This window comes from Anabrus simplex, chromosome 10 (genome assembly GCF_040414725.1).
Source record: "Anabrus simplex isolate iqAnaSimp1 chromosome 10, ASM4041472v1, whole genome shotgun sequence".
Classification (NCBI taxonomy): Eukaryota; Metazoa; Arthropoda; class Insecta; order Orthoptera; family Tettigoniidae; genus Anabrus; species Anabrus simplex.
Window position 1 is genome coordinate 76,214,582 of NC_090274.1, and position 17,960 is coordinate 76,232,541.

The window sequence follows — 17,960 nt, forward strand, 5'->3', positions numbered from 1 at the left end:
CTAGCCATCTTGTGCAAAGGACCCTTAAGCCGCCTCATAAGAGCAAGCGCCATCTTGCGCAAGCATCCCTAGGGAGTCTCATATGGAGCCTTGTATTACCGTCATCTTGCGCAAGCATCCCAAGGCAGTCTCATAAGAACCTATGCATAGCGGCCATCTTGCATAAGCACCTTTAAGGAGTCATGTATTGACACCATCTTGTGCAATTAGCGTCGAGAAATGGCTGAAGTAGAATTTTTCTTTTTAAATTATCCGCCCCCAATTTTCGAAGGTATGCACCTAAAGAGTGTAGCACTGAGGTTTGCGATGTAAGATGGGGGATGACAGCTGACAAAGAGCGCGTTAGTTTGTTTACTAAACAAGAGCACGTGGAATTTTTCAATTTGCCGCCACCACTTTTCAATGGTATCTAGCCAAAGATGGCAGCACGGTGCTCTCTTGATTAAAGATGGCGGATGACAGCTGACAGAACTTTTCAAATTGCCCGCTACTGCATGTCATAAAGAGGGCAGCACGGTGCTCTGTGGATTAAAGATGGCAGATGACAGCTGACGAAATTGCCCGCATGATAGCAGCACAGTGCTCTATTGATTAAAGATGGCGGACGACAGCTGTTAAAAAAGCACGTGGCTTTGTTTCCAAACAAGAGCACATAGAATTTTTCAAATTGCCGCCACCACATTTCAAAGGTATCTAGCTAAAGTGTGCAGCACTGAGGTTTGTGATGCAAGATGGCGGATGGCAGCTATCAGAAAAAAGCACGTGAGTTTGTTTCCAAACAAGAGCACGTGAAATTTGCCACCGCCACAAAGAGGGCAGCACGGTGCTCTCTGGATTAAAGATGGCTGCTGTCAAAAAGCATTTTTCAAATTATCCGCCACCACATTTCAAAGGTAAGTAGCTAAAGAGGGCAGCACTGTGCTCCATGGATTAAAGATGGCGGATGGCAGCTGTCAAAAAAGCACGTGGATTTGTTTACCGATTCAAATCTCGCGCTAGTGAGGGTAAGTTGGTAGCACTAAGGTTTAGGCCCGTTAAGATGGCCGCACTGCGGATGACAGGTGACGAATTTGCAGCTACTGCGACAAAGAGGGCAGCACCGTGCTCTGTGGTTTAAAGATGGCGGATGACAACTGTCGAAAAAGCACGTGGATTTGTTTACCAATTCAAATCTCGCGCTAGTTATGTTAAGTTGGTACCACTGAGGTTTATGCCCGTCAAGATGGCAGTACTAAGGTTGGCGATGCGTTGATGTCTGTCAAAAAGCACGTGGCTGTCAGAAAGCACGTGGATTTGTTTACAAATTCATATCTCGCGCTAGTAAGGTTAAGTTGGTACCACTGAGGTTTAGGCCCGTCGAAATGGCAGCAGTGAGGTTAGCGATGCGTTGTTGTCGATGACAGCTGTCAAAAAGCACGTGTCTTTGTTTACAAATTCAAATCTCGCGCCAAAATTCAAATTTCCGTCAATATTCAAATTTCCCGCCAAAATTCAAATTTCCCGCGGAAGGAGGAGGAGGCGGCAGAACTGTCCTATTATACTACTTACCTCAACAATTTGGAAGACGGACTTTTTTCTCACTTATGATAGTACACAGGTACAGTGAAGTGAACCAGTGAGGGATATATATTTTGTAAAATTTTTAAATGTCTGGTCAAGAAGAATTCAAATTCATGCCTAGTTTCTTTCAGTTGCAATGTCATAATTTCATATTCTCATCTGTTTTAATCGCAGCAGTTCTCGCTATTTTATTGAAATTTTTTCAAGAATATATTTTGTTCTATCAAATTAATTTAGCGTTTCATTTCCAAAATAGAATAACATAACCACAAATTTAATGGGGAAACAGAACGCCAATCTCTTTTTCCCAGAACGTATATGGTATGTTGTCAAAAGTAAGCTTATTACCCCACACCCTAGAGAAAGTCAAAATTCTCGTTCTATTATAGCTGTTCTGAGTGGTAGCTGGCACCCATCAAATAATGTATGTGTAGGTATGCAGGTAAGATGTAAGTGTGAGTACAAGGTCCGACGATTGTGTATTTTATTTAATGAATATTAATTTTCAGATTTTTTCAATTTAAATGCAGTTTTATATGTTTGTAAAGTCAGTGAAGAATTTAGGAACTTTTACATTGTCGTCGCAACGTGGTGCACGAATAAATTCAGAATTTGTTCTGAATGACAGCATATCATAGGTTCATTTTGGAAAGAGTATGCACATTTAAGCCAACGGAATTATTACCGGTAAATGTCAGGAGTGCAATTTTGTGACATATATTTGTATTTGGGGGATATGTCAAGGGATTTGAAGAGGGAAATTAATGTGAGATCGCGTTTCATTACTAGGGAACCGAAGATGGACAAGGAAGGAAATAGTAAGTCACGTGATGAGGAGACTGTTGTATCTTAGAACATCCAAGGTGAAGTTGAAAATAGGGAGCAGGTGAAAACGATGGAAGGTTCTGAGGTAATTCAGGAATGTGCAGAAGTCGAGAAGCACTCTGAAACTCAAAAGGAAGTCTCAGGGATAATGACTTTACAGCAGTTTAATTTGCTGATGGCCAAAATGGACGAGTTCGAGGAAATAATGAATAGTAGTTTCGAAAAGTGGGAGAAAAAGATTGATACTAGTAGTGAAAATAATAATAATAAAGAGATTTAAGGAATGATTAATAGTAGTATCGAAAATAGGAATATATAGATGGAAGAATTAATTGGCAGTTATAAAGAAATTTTAATGTGACTATTAGTAATATAGATACTAGGATATTAGAAATAAATAATCAAACATCTACTGTAAGTTAGAAACTAAGTCAAATGAAGAGTGTGTTGAAATTGAAGGTGAAATGGAGTTGGATCGGAGCAATCTTCATACTCAGACCGAGCAAGTCAAGGAGACAGGTACAGAAAACAGTAACAATATCGAACTGTTAAGTAATAAAATTTCCAATAATCGGGAAGAAATTCATGAGTTAGTCGAGAAAAGATTGGACAAGATTTACAATGCAGTTGGGAAGAGACGAGGGAACAGCTTAGTAGAAATGAACAAATTGAAAGCAAACTTGTGGAGGTCACTGAACTGCAGAACGAACAGGAAACGCTATCACAGCAGGTGAGAGAGAGAGAGAGAGAGAGAGAGAGAGGAATAATTTCAGGAAGAAGTGAGAATTGTGGAAGAGGTTGCTGAGAGAGTAGCGGAAGAAGAAATTGTGAATTGCCAGTGTGTGATTCGGCAGGAATTAAGAGGTGAGACAGCGGTAGAGGTGATAGTAGCGAGTGGTTTGTTCAGTAGGGATCGTGATCTAACTGGGTTTTCAGGAAAAACAGTTCAATCCTATAGAATTTGTAAAACTAGTTGAGAAAAGATTTGCAAGTAAGTTGAGGAATAGTATTATTGAATGGGAATACGTGCTGGAAATTTTGTCTAATGTTTTTATTGGTGAAATTAAAATATAGTTTCGAGTGTACTGGGATAATATGTCTAATTTAGGAGAATCTAAGAGAAGTTCATTAACAGGCTTTGGGAGGAATGTTTACAGGGGCGCGAGAGAGAACGCATGATGGCTGGGGAAAGTAGTAAAGTAGAGAGAGGGGGGAAATGTTAGCCGTGTATCAGAGGAGAAGTTGAGCAGAGGATTAAGAGTTATATCGATGGTGATAGGGATCAGAAGAGTAACCAGAGAGAATCGGAAGATGGGAGGCGTACGGATTTGAGTTATCAGAGAGAATATGATAGTCTTAATATGAATGTGATCCAACTGTTGTTATCGAGCCAGAGTATTTCAGTTTCACAGGGAATCGGGTAAGTTAAGTGGACAGGCAGAAGGTAGAAGTTGAAAAGGTTTGTAGTATAAGTAGTTATGTAGTGAAAGTAGATTTAAGAGTAGTGTGATTGTGACCTAGGTAGTGTTAAGTGAGATATTTAAGTAATGACGTAGTCATAGATAAGGAAGTAATTTATAATAATAGTACGTTAGACGTATGAAGTGATCTGTTAAGTGATGTAAGTACTTGTGATACTGAGAATATGATGTAAGTAGTGCGGTAGTAACTCCGATGATGGAAATTGTGATATGGAGAAGGTAAGTGGAGGTACTATCAGATCTTATAACAGCCGTTGGCTAAGTCACAGAGAGTAAATAAGATGATAGCGGTACCAGTCACGATAGAAGGTAAGTTTCAGCCATGCCTTGTTGTACAAAATCTTGTGTATTCAGTTATTTTAGGTGCTGACATGGTTGCAAATCATGGAGGTAGAATAGACTTTGATTTAGGTAGTGTGTGTTAGTTCTGGGAGGAAACTAGCAAAGAAGTACGTGTTAATTATGATGGTCTGAGGTAAGGTAACGTGTGTTCTATTAATGAGATGAGAGTTAAGTGAAGGTGTTCCTAGTGAGAGAAAATGTTTTGATGTGTCTCACGTGTCTATACGAACAGTATCCGAGGGATAGTCTGTATGAGGCAGTGGCGTGAGGTAATTGGAGTGAATTGCAGGAGGAGCAATTGTGTTCGATGTTGGGTAAGCATCGAGATGTATTTAGTGGTAAGTCAAGAAGAACACGTATATGAACAAATTTGTAGTACATGACCATTCATCATTTATGGGAGGTAAGAACCCCATTCAACTTAAATATGATAGTGACGTAAAAGAACAAAATAAACATTATGCTGGATTACAGAATAATTGAACAATCTTGTAGCCATAGTATTGATCCTAGAATTATTGTTGCCATGAAGGACGTGATTTATTGAGATATGCAAGTTAATAAGCGCAAAATTGATTCAGTTTGAGTAACAATGGGCTACTCAGAGTTCCATTCCCATCATCTGCAGAGGCGGGAAATATGTCTAAATTCTTTCTTTTGTATCAGGGGTATTTCACTATTGTGAACCGTATCGGGAAGTGTGCATATTAATTAAAAGATCAGGAAGGGAATATTGTCGGTACTTATAACATTAAGAATTTGAAGAAGTACTTCACGTGAGATTGGTTGAGATAAAAATAAGATGATTAATTTTTGTGAGAAACTGGCAAAATGAAACTAACATATGTGAATTTGCGTGTGAACTAAGTGTCGTATTGGTGTATTGGAAGAATAAGTGCTACATTTTCATGTATTGTATGACAAAGCGGAGAACGAGACATTGAACAGTTAGCTACGATAACAATATGCGAGAAAAGTTCTCATATCTTTGGTATTTTATAAAATGTATGGATGTTGAAAAAGAAAATTATTGTTCTATACTCATTTAAAGCGTTTATATGTGTCAGTGTTATATATATATAATGTTGTCCATAAATAAATCGATTCTTTGTTCTTCGATTTATTTATGTAGGAGGCGAATTGTAACGGTTCAAATCCCGTTACAAGATGATATCTGTATTTTTATTATATATATATATAATTCGCCGGGGCCATCAAGGACCACGTTACCGTAAGTCTTGTTGCATTTGACACTGAACTTGGCCTTCTTTAGAGCCCAAATTTTCCTCATTCTTTGTGAGTGGGCCTGCTTAAGCTCCTCCGTCCAAGGGGCACCGTGTCTTCCCTTCGGTTGCTCGTCTCGGTTTAGCCCGTTCGTCAATATTTTCTTGCGGAAGAGATCTCTGTTAAGGGCGTCTTCAGCTGAGATATGTAGCATTTGCAGGTCCACTTTGGTATTTCTAAACCAGGGAATTGTGGTCTTGGGGTTTGATTAAAAAAAGTGAAAGATTTCTTTAGTTAACTTTCTTCCGTCCATTCTTTTCAGATGACCGTAAAATCGTGCCCGTCTTTTTCTGATTGTGTCGTTAATTTTCTCTATTTTGCTGTAGACTTCCTTGTAGGATCTCTTTTGATGGATTCCATTTCTGTACTTTGATCCCAAGATTTCTCTCACAATTTTGCGTTCTCTTTTCTCCAGTTCTTCAAGGAGTCCTTTGTTGGCATTTAGAGACACGGTTTCGGCTGCATATAGAACTACTGGGTTCAGAACTGTTTCATAGTGACGTATCTTGGTGTTTTGGGAAAGTCATTTGTGTTGTAGATTGTGCGGGATGTTTGGTAGGCTATTTCCAGTTTGCGTACTCGCTCCTGAAGTGCTTCTTTGTCCAGTCCATTTTTTATGATGATCTCACCCAGGTATTTGAATTTGTCTACTCGGGTGATGTCCCCGTATTTTGTATGGAGTTTTGGTGGAGCCTCTTTGATGTTAGTCATTACTTCTGTTTTCTCAAACGATATCTGCAAACCAGTTTATTCGGCAATTTCCTTTAAAATTTCAACTTGAGCTCTAGCGGTTTCTGTGTCGTTTGAGAGAACAGCAATATCATCGGCAAATGCTAAGCAGTCTGTTGCGATCCCCTTGGATTTGGTTCCTATTCTCAATGGACTGTAGTTGGTTTCCTGTAATCTCACCCGCCAGGTTCTGATGATCATTCCAAGAACACAGTTGAAGAGTATCGGGGATAGCCCATCCCCTTGTCGGACTCCTGTTTTGATATCAAAGGAATGCAAGAGACATCTGTGGAACTTCACCTTGGATTTTGTATCGGTCAGGGTGGCTCTAATTAATGCCAGTAGTTTCAAATCAACTCCAAATTCATTTAGGATGTTTAGCAGGACTCCCCGGTCAATTGAGTCGTACGCTTTCTTAAAGTCCACAAAGACAGACACATACTGCTTGGACCTTAGTGTACAATATCTGATGATCGTTTTGAGATTTTGGATCTGTTCGGCTGTTGAGCGACCTTTTCAGAATCCTCCTTGGTATTCACCTATTTGATGTTCGACTTGTGCTTCCAAACGCTCCAGGATGGCAAGTGATAGAAGTTTGTAAGTCACGGGTAGCAAAGATATTCCTCTGTAGTTGTTGATGTTCTTCATGCTGCCTTTTTTGTGTAATGGATGGATCAAAGCTATTTTCCAATCTTCGGGTATGGACTCCTTGTTCCAAATTTCTTCTATTTGCTTTTGCAAGATATCAAGTGATTCCTCTGGGGAATATTTCCATAGTTCTGCTACTATTGAGTCTTCCCCCGGCGCTTTGTTATTTTTGAGACGGGCAATGTGGCGCTTGATTTCATCTCTGTCGGGTGGTCTGGAATCTGGGTACCTGAGTAAGGGTTCCTTGGTCTCAATGGCACTTTGCGGTTTAGAGCAATTAAGTAAATTCTTGAAGTAATCTGCCAGAATGCTGCAATTTTCTTCATTTGACGTCGCCAGTTTGCCGTCCTTTCGCTCAAAGCATAGAGATGGAGGTTTATATCCAGTGAGTTTGCGTTTGAAGGCTCTGTAGTACTCTCTGCTTTCATTCTTCCTAAAGTTTTGTTCTATCTTTTCAATGAGTGATTTTTCGTATTTACCGTTTCTCAGTTCTGAACACCATAGCTGCTTGGGCACGTTGGGTTTTGTAGGTTTCCCAATCACTTTCTGACTTCGTAGAGTAGTACTGTTTCCACGCATTTAGTCTTTCTTGGAGGACTGATTCGCAGGTACCATTCCACCAGGCATGCTTTTTGCTTCTCTTGATTTCTGCAACGTCTTTGGCGGCCTCAACAAGGAGAGTTTGGCGTTGTTAAAGTCACAGTCATTTGGTCTAGCCTTCGCCTGGAACTCCTCGACCCTTTGCCGAAGTTTATCATTGTCGAAGCGTCTGATCTGTTTGGTTGTCTTCCTTGTGTTTGCGGAAATTGGTTTCAATTTTTATAAGAGACCTAGAATGATCTGAGGCCACATTGATGCCTTTCTTTACCTTGACAATAATAATCTCAGGGCTGTTTCTCCTGGAGATTGTAACATGATCAATTTGGAACTCTCCGAGAGCTTGGACGGGAGAACGCCAAGTCATTTGCTTTCTGGGTAGATGGCGAAAGTTGGTCGACATGACCTGCAGGTTGTGATTTTCGCAAATGGACACCAGTCTTTTGCCGTTGGGATTGGTTCTTTTGTGAGCAGGGTAATTTCCTATAACTTTCTTGTACTTCTGTTCACGACCTAGTTGGGCATTGAAGTCACCCAAAAGAAGCTTGACATGGTGTTTGGGGATTTTGTTTAATTTTTCATCCAGTAGGTCCCAGCAATTATCAGCTTCGTCTGGATCAGACTTGTTCTTATCGTTTGTAGGAGCATGTGCGTTAACTAGGGCGTAGGATTTGTTCGCGCATTTAATTGTGAGTATAGACAATCTGTCATTCACAGGTTCGAAATTTGCAACCGATTTAAGGATCTTGGTTCCAACAGCAAACGCGGTTCCAAGCATCACAGCTCCATTGAGGATTCCCCTTTGCGCTTTGCTCTTGAAAAATCGGTAGCCTTCGGATTCAAAAATCTCTTCATCTGGGTACCTTGTTTCCTGTAGGGCCATTATGGATATCTAATTTTCGCGAAGAGCTTTGGTGAGGGTTTTCAGCTTGCCAGTTTGTGTAAGTGAATTTATGTTGAAAGTTGCTAGAAAGGTTTTAGATTTTGGCCTGAGTTTTTGACTCTTCGGGGTACACCGAGACGCTCCGGCTCGTCTCTTGCATGATGTTGAGTCTCCCCCAGAATCCGAACGAGACTCGTGCGCCGTGGCGTTCACGACGAGGGATTTATCCGAAGATTTACCCCCTGGGGTATGTTTCTTGATATGTTGTGCCATCATGCTTTTTGACTTGACTTTGCTTTGGACAGGTACCCATCCTTTTACAACTGGGGTTGTTAGCCCTAGAGGTTGCCTCAAGATGTTTTCTGGGTTCTGGTCATTAACTAGTCTTCGCCGTAACTCTGGCAAGGGACCAGTTTTTCTTTTCACGGTGGTATTTTATTTCCCTACTACCCTCTGACTCTGCTGGCGGCAGAGCCAGCGAGCTTCCCCAATTCCAATGGGACGCGCCTGATGGAGGTAACCGGTAAATCCCCACACGGGTTTATTATTATTATTATTATTATTATTATTATTATTATTATTATTATGTCCGTACTATTATAATTTTATCCGTGATATTACTATTATTGTATTATAATTATTATTCAATTCAATTCTGCAATGCATGTCGCTTGTGTGATTGTAGTTAAATGTATGCATATATACGTGTGTGTAGATTAACACTTAAAACATGTACAGTAAGAATTGCTATATACCAGATGTTGGATGTGACATTGCTACATTGTGCAATACTGCTGGCGTTACTGTCAAGTCATCGCTATGTCATTGCTACGTCATCGTGCTTATTTAGTGCTGAACTCACGTTCTTGAGATACCGACTGGGTGCCGCGGGGGATTTCGGCATAGGCTGTAACACTTGTCGCGAGGTGGGAGTAGATAATTGTTATTTCTGGAGATTACGTAGATGCGTCAACCAACGTCTATAAAAGGTGGCTGCATATTGTAGCGTCAGTCATTATTCAATTGGAAATAGAGGCCACAATTGGTCGGAGTGTGAACGAGATGGAGAAGACTCAGTGAGCCATTAGTCATTGGTCATTGAGAGAGTGAGGCTACAGTTGGTCGGTCACTTAGTTGAAGATACGGACGCAAAGGTTTACCATGGAGTCAAAGAAAGATACACTTGCAATGAAGTCATACCATACAGACTTACCAAGAAGTCGTATGATATGGAGAAGAATCAGTCACATGGATACCTCACCAAATTAGGCGTGACACATCTACAGTAAACACCAGATCTAAGGAATACGTCGTAATTACACTCAAAGTGTTCAAGGTTCAGTCAAGTGAACCAGTGAGGGATATATTTCGTATAAATTGTTAAATGTCCGGTCAAGAAGAATTCAAATTCATGCCTAGTTTCTTTCAGTTGCAATGTCATAATTTCATATTCTCATCTGTTTTAATCGCAGCAGTTCTCGCTATTTTATTTAAATTATCTCAAGAATATATTTAGTTATATCAAAGTAATTTAGCGTTTCATTTCCAAAATAGAATAACATAACCTTAAATTTAATGAGAAAACCAAACCCCAATCTCCTTTTCCCAGAACTTATATGGTATGTTGTCAAAAGTAAGCTTATTACCCCACACCCTAGAGATAGTCAAGATTCTCATTCTATTATTGCTGCACTGAGTGGTAGCTGGCGCCCATCAAATAACGTATGTGTAAGTAAGCAGGTAAGATGTAAGTGTGAGTACAAGGTCCGACGGTTGTGTATTTTATTTTATGAATATTAATTTTCAGATTCACAAGTTAAATTCAGATAAGTATGTTGGAAATTTAGTCAGTGAGTCAGGAACATATTACACTACCTCCGCTTTGTCCAGCACAACTCTTACAGGGAGTGACCGGGATTTGAACCACGAAACGTAGCGGCGAGTGGCCGGCGTGCTGCCGCCTGAACCATGGAGGCTCATATTATTATTATTATAATTTTTTTTTTTTTTTTGCTAGGGGCTTTACGTCGCACCGACACAGATAGGTCTTATGGCGACGATGGGATAGGAAAGACCTAGGAGTTGGAAGGAAGCGGCCGTGGCCTTAATTAAGGTACAGCCCCAGCATTTGCCTGGTGTGAAAATGGGAAACCACGGAAAACCATTTTCAGGGCTGCCGATAGTGGGATTCGAACCTACTATCTCCCGGATGCAAGCTCACAGCCGCGCGCCTCTACACGCATGGCCAACTCGCCCGGTATTATTATTATTATTATTATTATTATTATTATTATTATTATTATTATTATTATTTCCAGGTGATAAATAGTTCATTACCTAAAAAAGAGGTTGATGTCATTATCAACATAGCTATACACCATGCAGGCAACATAGAAAGAGTAATTGTCATAAGATTGTTAATAACAAAATTTTGTAAGGAACTTAATGTTCACCTTTTTCAATACAAAACAAAACAATTTCTTCGTTATATTTTTAATCGTTTATGAAGACTTGTGCTCAAGGGTTTTGCGGAATGATCTCAATTTACTCAAAGGATATTTGTAACTCCATTTTTAGGGCGATTTTTCGGAGACTGGTGATCTGGGCTGAGAGAGCTACAGCAACCGCAAATCCGATGCAGTTTTCTGTTATTCTGGGTTTTGCACCAATTGTGATTGTAAGTGGGTTGTCCTCTTGCAAAAGTATCACCTTCATAATAATAATAATAATAATAATAATAATAATAATAATAATAATAATAATAATAATAATAATAATAATAATAATAATAATAAAAGTAATCAGAAATGAATGCTTCTAAGGCCATTATCAAGAGATTATTAATTTCCCTGTTGAAAATTTTCCTAGCGTAAAATGTCTTTAGGCAAGTAAACTTCTTAAGATGAATTATCGTATGAAGATATTGTTGGATTTCTAGGGCAGTTTGCAGAACAAATTCACTTCCTCACACGAAATATCTAGGCATACATTTTCTGGCATGAAATGTCTTTGTCAGAAATTTCCAGGTTGTGTGTTGTTGGTTGCTTACCAGGATCTACGGTGAGCGGATTGGGCACGAAGCGGTCGAGATCTCTGCCGTTAACATATCCTGCTGCCAGATTGAGTCCTGCTACGAAGACCTCGCCGATCTCCCCGGACACCACGAGGCGGTACTGAGAGTCCAACAGGTAGATGAGAGTGTTATCCAGAGGTCGACCTGTAATGACACGTGAAAAATAAGTAATATTTATCTAGTCAGAAAAACAAAGAGGAACAATTCCAAACTTACCGAGATGTACACATTAGATCAGAAAGAAGGATTATTTACAAAATGTAAAAGAAATGTCTGCACTGAGTGATATCTCTAGATCTACGAATGTCATGTACGTGGGCTTGTCTTTTTCAATTCTGTCTCTAAGATCAGACGTGAAGTCGGTATTGCTTCACGTGTTCGGTAGGTATGTGAGCAAAAATAAATAGGCATGGAAATCTCTGGTGATACGAAGGAGATAACTTGGTGAAACGTCAAGTTCACATGCAAGGGACTAGATTCAAAGTCCAAGATATCTTCCTTCCATTATGGGTTGCATGTCATCGCATGCTAACTTGTAGGTTAAGAGGGTGGGAGCATTTACTGGGTGAACGCCACCGATATACAATGTATAAAAATGTGTGGATATTACGATTTTACCCAGTCTTCTACGCTATTGAGATCTTGCTGAAGATGTACTAAGTTCAAACTCTTGTTGCTGGGTACACTGGCGATGACATATTGAACACTGAGTTGGTCTAGAAATTAAGAGCAAATTGGACGCTAGCTCTTCTGGTAACGGGAGAGAAAGCGTGTGATTGAGATCCAATGTATCACTGACCTATTGGCACTTTGCCGGAGCTGGACACGTCCTCTGGCGAGTTCATCACGTGGTAGGTGACGTCACCCATGATCTCCGTGCTGCCATAGAAGTTACAGAGTGTGTGTTGCGGGAACTTGCGGAAGAAGTGTTGTACTAGGTCCAAGGTTAGAGGTTCACCAGAACACACCCACAGTCTGAGGTTAGGTAGCGGAGCTGTAGAGCCAGCCAAGTCCAGCTGGAGGAGGATGGCGCGGAGCAGCGAGGGAACCAGTACGAGGCGCTCCACCTGGAACAGTTATTAGCCGCTCTATATGGAACAGTGAAATATTAATAGTTATTAGCCGCTCTATATGTAAGAGTGAAATGTTAATAGTTATTAGTCGCTCTGTATGGAACAGTGAAATATAAATAGTTATTAGCCGCTCTATCTGTAAGAGTTAAATATTAATAGTTATTAGTCGCTCTGTATGGAACAGTGAAATACTAATAGTTATTAGCCGCTCTATATATAAGAGTGAAATGTTAAGAGTTATTAGCCGGTCTATATGGAACAGTGAAATATTAATAGATATTGGTCGCTCAGTATGGAACAGTGAAATATTATATAAGTAACAGCGAGACACAACTCGCGGAACACAGGACATTGGCGGGAAGCCGAACTTCCGCTGCACGAGACATGAAGAGTGATGACTCACTTTTGCCCGTATTCACGGACGTGAGTGTAAGCTTTTATCTTAGTTTGAAGCTAAGATACCCGAGATAAAAGTTACATTTGTATTCACCAACAACATTGGACATTATCTCAGTTTAAATTTTACCGAGGAAAGGTTGGCCGATACATTTTGAAACAAATTTTACATTATTAAAGCTTCGACACTGTAGTCTTATCCATGATCGTACATAACCTGGAATTCCCAACACGTAGGTAGGCCTGAAATGAAGTCCCGATTATTGCTTATGATTTTATAATTTGTCTTCTTACTCTCTATGATGTTAATGCTTTCTGCCGCCAAATTTAATAACAATTCTTTCTCCTGGAACGTCATCTTAGGCTTCTTTCTTCGTTTCTGGTCATGTGCGGACATATTTTATGACAAATTATTTGTAAACACCAAATGTAATAATTACAAGCTTGTTTATATTTCGCTAATGGCAGCAGCATTAAGTCATTAGTTTCCCATGGGTCAGTATGAAACATTTATGTTTCAATTAATGTTATTGCTTTTTTTTTTTACTTTTGACTGTTTTTGGAGAGTCCGAGGTGCCAGAATTCTGTCCCGTAGGAGTTCCTTTACGTGCTAGTAAATCTTCTGCACGTGGATGACGTATTTGAGCACCTTCAAATACCATCGGACTGAGCCAGAATGGAACCTGCAAAGTGGGGGTCAGAAGGCCAGCGCCTCAACTGTCTGAGACACTCAGCCCGGCGGAAATTCAAATTCAGACGGAAAAGAAAATCCGAGATAATGCCATTACCCGAGTTTTAGAACAAAAGTACGAGACGTTGATGAATACGGACCCTGATTCTCGCTCACTAGAAAATAAAACACTCAGTTACCAAGTGAAGAGGTCTCTAAGATAAAGTTCTGATGGACATTATCGTGCAGTCTCTTAGTTGAGTATACAAACCTTCTGAGAGCCGTGGAACGCCACAAGTTAAGAGGCAGCAATGCCGGACTCCGCTCGTAGGTCGTGGTCGTCACACCACGTCTCACAATAAATTGTTAGAAAAAAGATTCGAGTATAAATACAAACTGGGAGTCTGTAAAGAATATTGAAATAAAAATACTGAATAAGATACGTGTATTGTAAGATTAAGCAAAGTGAAATGTGAAATCTATACCTACGAAATATGAATACTTGTCAGTACACAGATGGAACAAGAATGGTGAGCGGTGACTAATAATATTATGTCGTTTATGGTATCACTGTATGAAGTCAGTAAGGTGGACGGAATCAAATGATTTGAATATCCCATCAATATTATAAATTGTATGCCTATCAGCCTATACCCTGGTAGTGAAAATGTTTTCCACCAACGGGACTCGAACCAGGCTATAAAGACATTACACCTGCCTGGCGACCGGACATTAATATTCTTACCTTATGCTGGTCGAGCACGGCGATGAGCAGCTGTGGATCCTGGGTCACCTTCTTGGGAACCACCAGCACGGCTCTGCCCTGCAGAAGAGGTCCCCACAGTTCCGCCACGGAATCCACGAACGTCACCGCTGTCTTGAAGACACAGACCCGCTCTTCAGGTCCGTACGGAAACTCCCTCCACTGCCAGCAAAGTCTGTTGAGGACCACGCGATGTGGCAGCCGTACACCTGCGACAGAGCAACAACATGTCAGGCAAACCTCGTTGTTATGGCAATGAAATGGCGTATGGCTTGTAGTGCCGGGAGTGTCTGAGGACATGTTCGGCTCCCCAAGTGCAGGTCTTTCTATTTGACGCCCGTAGGCGACCTACGCGTCGTGATGAGGATGAAACGATGATGAAGACGACACATACACTCAGCTCCGTGCCAGCAGAATTAACCAATGATGGTTAAATTTCCCGACCCTGCCGTGAATCAAACTGAAGTCCAGCACGCTAATCATTTAGCCATGGAGCCGGGCGTTACTATGGTAACACCATGTAGCACGTACAGAAATATAATAATAATGGCGTATGGCGTCCGAAAAGGCCTGCTGCAGGTCTTTCGAATTAAAGCCGTATAGTCGACTTGCGCGTCTATGAGGATTGGGCCCTACCTATGATGAATTATAATGATGAAGACAGCAGACACACACATTCAGCTCCTGAGCCGTTGGAATTAACCAATGAAGGTTCAAATCTCCCACCCGGCCGAGAATCGAACCCGGGACTAAGGTCAAGCACGCTAACCATTTAGCCATGAAGCCGGACATGTACAGAATAGGTATCCTTACATAAATAATCAGCACTTCCCCATTCCAGTACCAAAAAGAAACGGAAGCCAGTGAACGGGTAGTACTGACGACACAGTGTGTGTGTATATATCCAACACTGTGCACATTTCAATAACAACAGTCTGGTAGCGGGCTGTCTACCTGTCGCAATGCGTTAAGCGAGGAGTTGCTTTGTTTATATCGGAACACCGTTTCTGTGTATGCGTGTACAAGATATATTTTAACACACCTGTGTGTATGCGTCAAAGTGAAGTAAGCTCTCAGCAACTAGTCGCCCAATTCATTTCCAGTTTCTCTGCCATCTCATCGAGGAAAACGGAACGTGCAGATTAACACGCAAGCAATCTAAACGACATCAAATCAAAATTTTCTACCCACTGTAGCCGAGGCCATAGATTATTATTATTTATTTATTTATTTATTTATTTATTTATTTATTTATTTATTTATTTATTTATTACTAGCAAATATGCCCGTGCTTCGCTACGGTATTCTACGTTGGATACGGATATCGAAGTAAATAACTGTACATGCAGTGAAAATACTTTTTAAATTCCATGTCTCTTAGCGTTATCCGAGAAACTGCATACGAAGGTCCACAAATGTTATTTCCAATGTAAACGGCGAGTTGTGGAGTTGTGATGATAAAGGCAAGTCCACTTGCCTACTGCCATTCACAATCGTGATGGGAATTTTCATTATAATGGCAGGCCCCATTTTCTACTGCGCGATCACAATCGATATGGAGAGTTTTCGTTGCAATGGCAGGTCCAATTTCCTACTTCCAGACACAAAACAGTTGAGGAATTTTTATTATAATGGCAGGCATGTTCCCTACTGCCAGATTAAACTGAGTTGTGCTCTTATCATTATAATCACAGGCTCCTTTCCTTAATTCCAGTCAGTTTACGGCCAGTGACGCCGAGTTGGTGAGTTTGTGCTATAATAGCAGGCCACTATGCCTAACGTCAGTCACATTCTAGATGGGTAAATTTGTTTATAATGGTGGGCACTCTTGCCTTTTGCCAGTCAAATCGGGAAGGAAATTGTTAATTACAATGGCACACAGGTGTTGGAGCAGGACCCCATTCCCAATTCCAGTAAAAGTCGATGTGGGGTGTACCGATTACAATAGCAGACGCCCTCTTTCTGACAGTCATTATCGATTTGTAAAGTAGTAATTACAATGGCACACACACCCTTTCTAGATCGCTACAAATCCACAAATGAATAAATATAGATCGGCATAATAAAACTTTCAATTGATTCCTAGTCGAATATGAAGGAGTCATTGAAGTTTATGGTAGTATGGAAGCTATTTGAAATCATGTGAAAGTATATTTCCAGTCAATTTACGTCCAGATGCATTGATAATTCCAAGTAACTCGCTCAATTTAGTTGTAAACTTGAATAAAAATTAAATATATGAGAATATATGAGAATTCATTGAAGTACAGTCATCTACTGTTGAATGAAAAGGACTGTATTCGACGGGAGAGTAAACTTATTTCTTATGTGCAACGTTTGGTTCCAATAACAGTTTATACGACGGAGGCCATGGAGTGAAAGAAATATTATGAATGATACATGTCAAGTTCACCTTCATTCGCACTAGTCATACATTATCTGAATACTATCAACATATACAAGTGATCGAGAATTCGTTTATGAATCGATCGATTAAGTCACTATTGAAGAAAACTATATGAATTATTAGGTGCATTCCATTGTTAGCATTCCCGATCGTGAGAGCAATTTATGTCAAGGAGATTGCTCCTTGAACGTCAGAAATATTAAAAAGGAGGTTATATGGCAATGATTTATTTTCAAGTATAAAAACGCACGCAATTATATTATTGTTATTATAGAATAGGGTTTTGTTTCTATTAAAAACAACGAGAGAAGGAGAATGAGCATCGTCAGTGAAATACATGAATGAGATGAAAGCAAGTTGCAGACTGATTGAATCACCTGTTCGGGCCTCCATAATCTAAGAAATCCGTATTATCACTATATTTCTATGTGATAAAAACTTTCTCTATCCTGATATGCTTTACTTTGTCCATTGTGGCAACCCGTAATTGCGGGAAGTCGTTGATTCGTTCAATAAATATATATATTACATGCTAATAAGAAAAGTAAATTGTAAAGATATAAAGCATAGCTTTTAATAGGAAGACAAGGCGAGTGTTGTATCAAATAATAATAATCGTATGGCCTCAGCTACCGTGTGCAGACATTTCGATTTGACGCCATCTGGCTGTCTGCTTGTCAATTTCGACGTTCCGTTTTACTCTAGGTCCGCTAGATGGCAGACAGAGTAAACCGGATCTCTCTTTGGCGTCTACGGCTGAGATTTAATTAATTTTGTCGGGTAAATACCAAATTTATCACCAGAGATTTTTACATGCCGACATAGTACGACATGGAGTGTCGAACGGACTTTTTTCCGCCCTTCAAAAATCTGACTATCCCTACCGGGTTTGAACCCGCTATCTTGGGATTCGGAGGCCGACACTCTACCACGGATCCATAAAGGCAGCTAGTGTTGTATCAAAACATTAATATATGTTTTGGTGTGTGAAACTGTACAAATCGTATTATGTAAGTGCAGGTTTCATGATGTCAAGTTGGACGGAAAATTGTTATACTGAGATATCCGTTAGTATGGTCAAGCAGGCGTAAACCGGGTTGGAATCCCGGTCGGTCAGGAAGATGTGTTGAAATAAACAAAATGATAATATTCCAACGACCAGAATGATGGAGCTGTGTCTTCAAGAATTCGTCAGATACGATGAGTACAAAAAACTTGTCCATTTTCCT

At 40.2% G+C, this 17,960-nt stretch overlaps 1 protein-coding gene across 1 annotated transcript in view; it reads right to left on the minus strand.

Annotated features, from left to right (window-relative positions):
• The window catches only part of LOC136881920 (beta-alanyl-bioamine nonribosomal peptide synthetase ebony-like), a 319,523-nt gene that overhangs the window by 108,608 nt on the left and 192,955 nt on the right, over positions 1-17,960 (minus strand). The window contains exons 4-6 of the mRNA XM_067154366.2: positions 14,307-14,533; positions 12,222-12,489; positions 11,399-11,566 (exon numbers count right to left, since the gene is read on the minus strand). Of these exons, the coding sequence (XP_067010467.2) occupies positions 11,399-11,566; positions 12,222-12,489; positions 14,307-14,533 (663 nt within the window). The remainder of the gene's footprint in view (positions 1-11,398; positions 11,567-12,221; positions 12,490-14,306; positions 14,534-17,960) is intronic.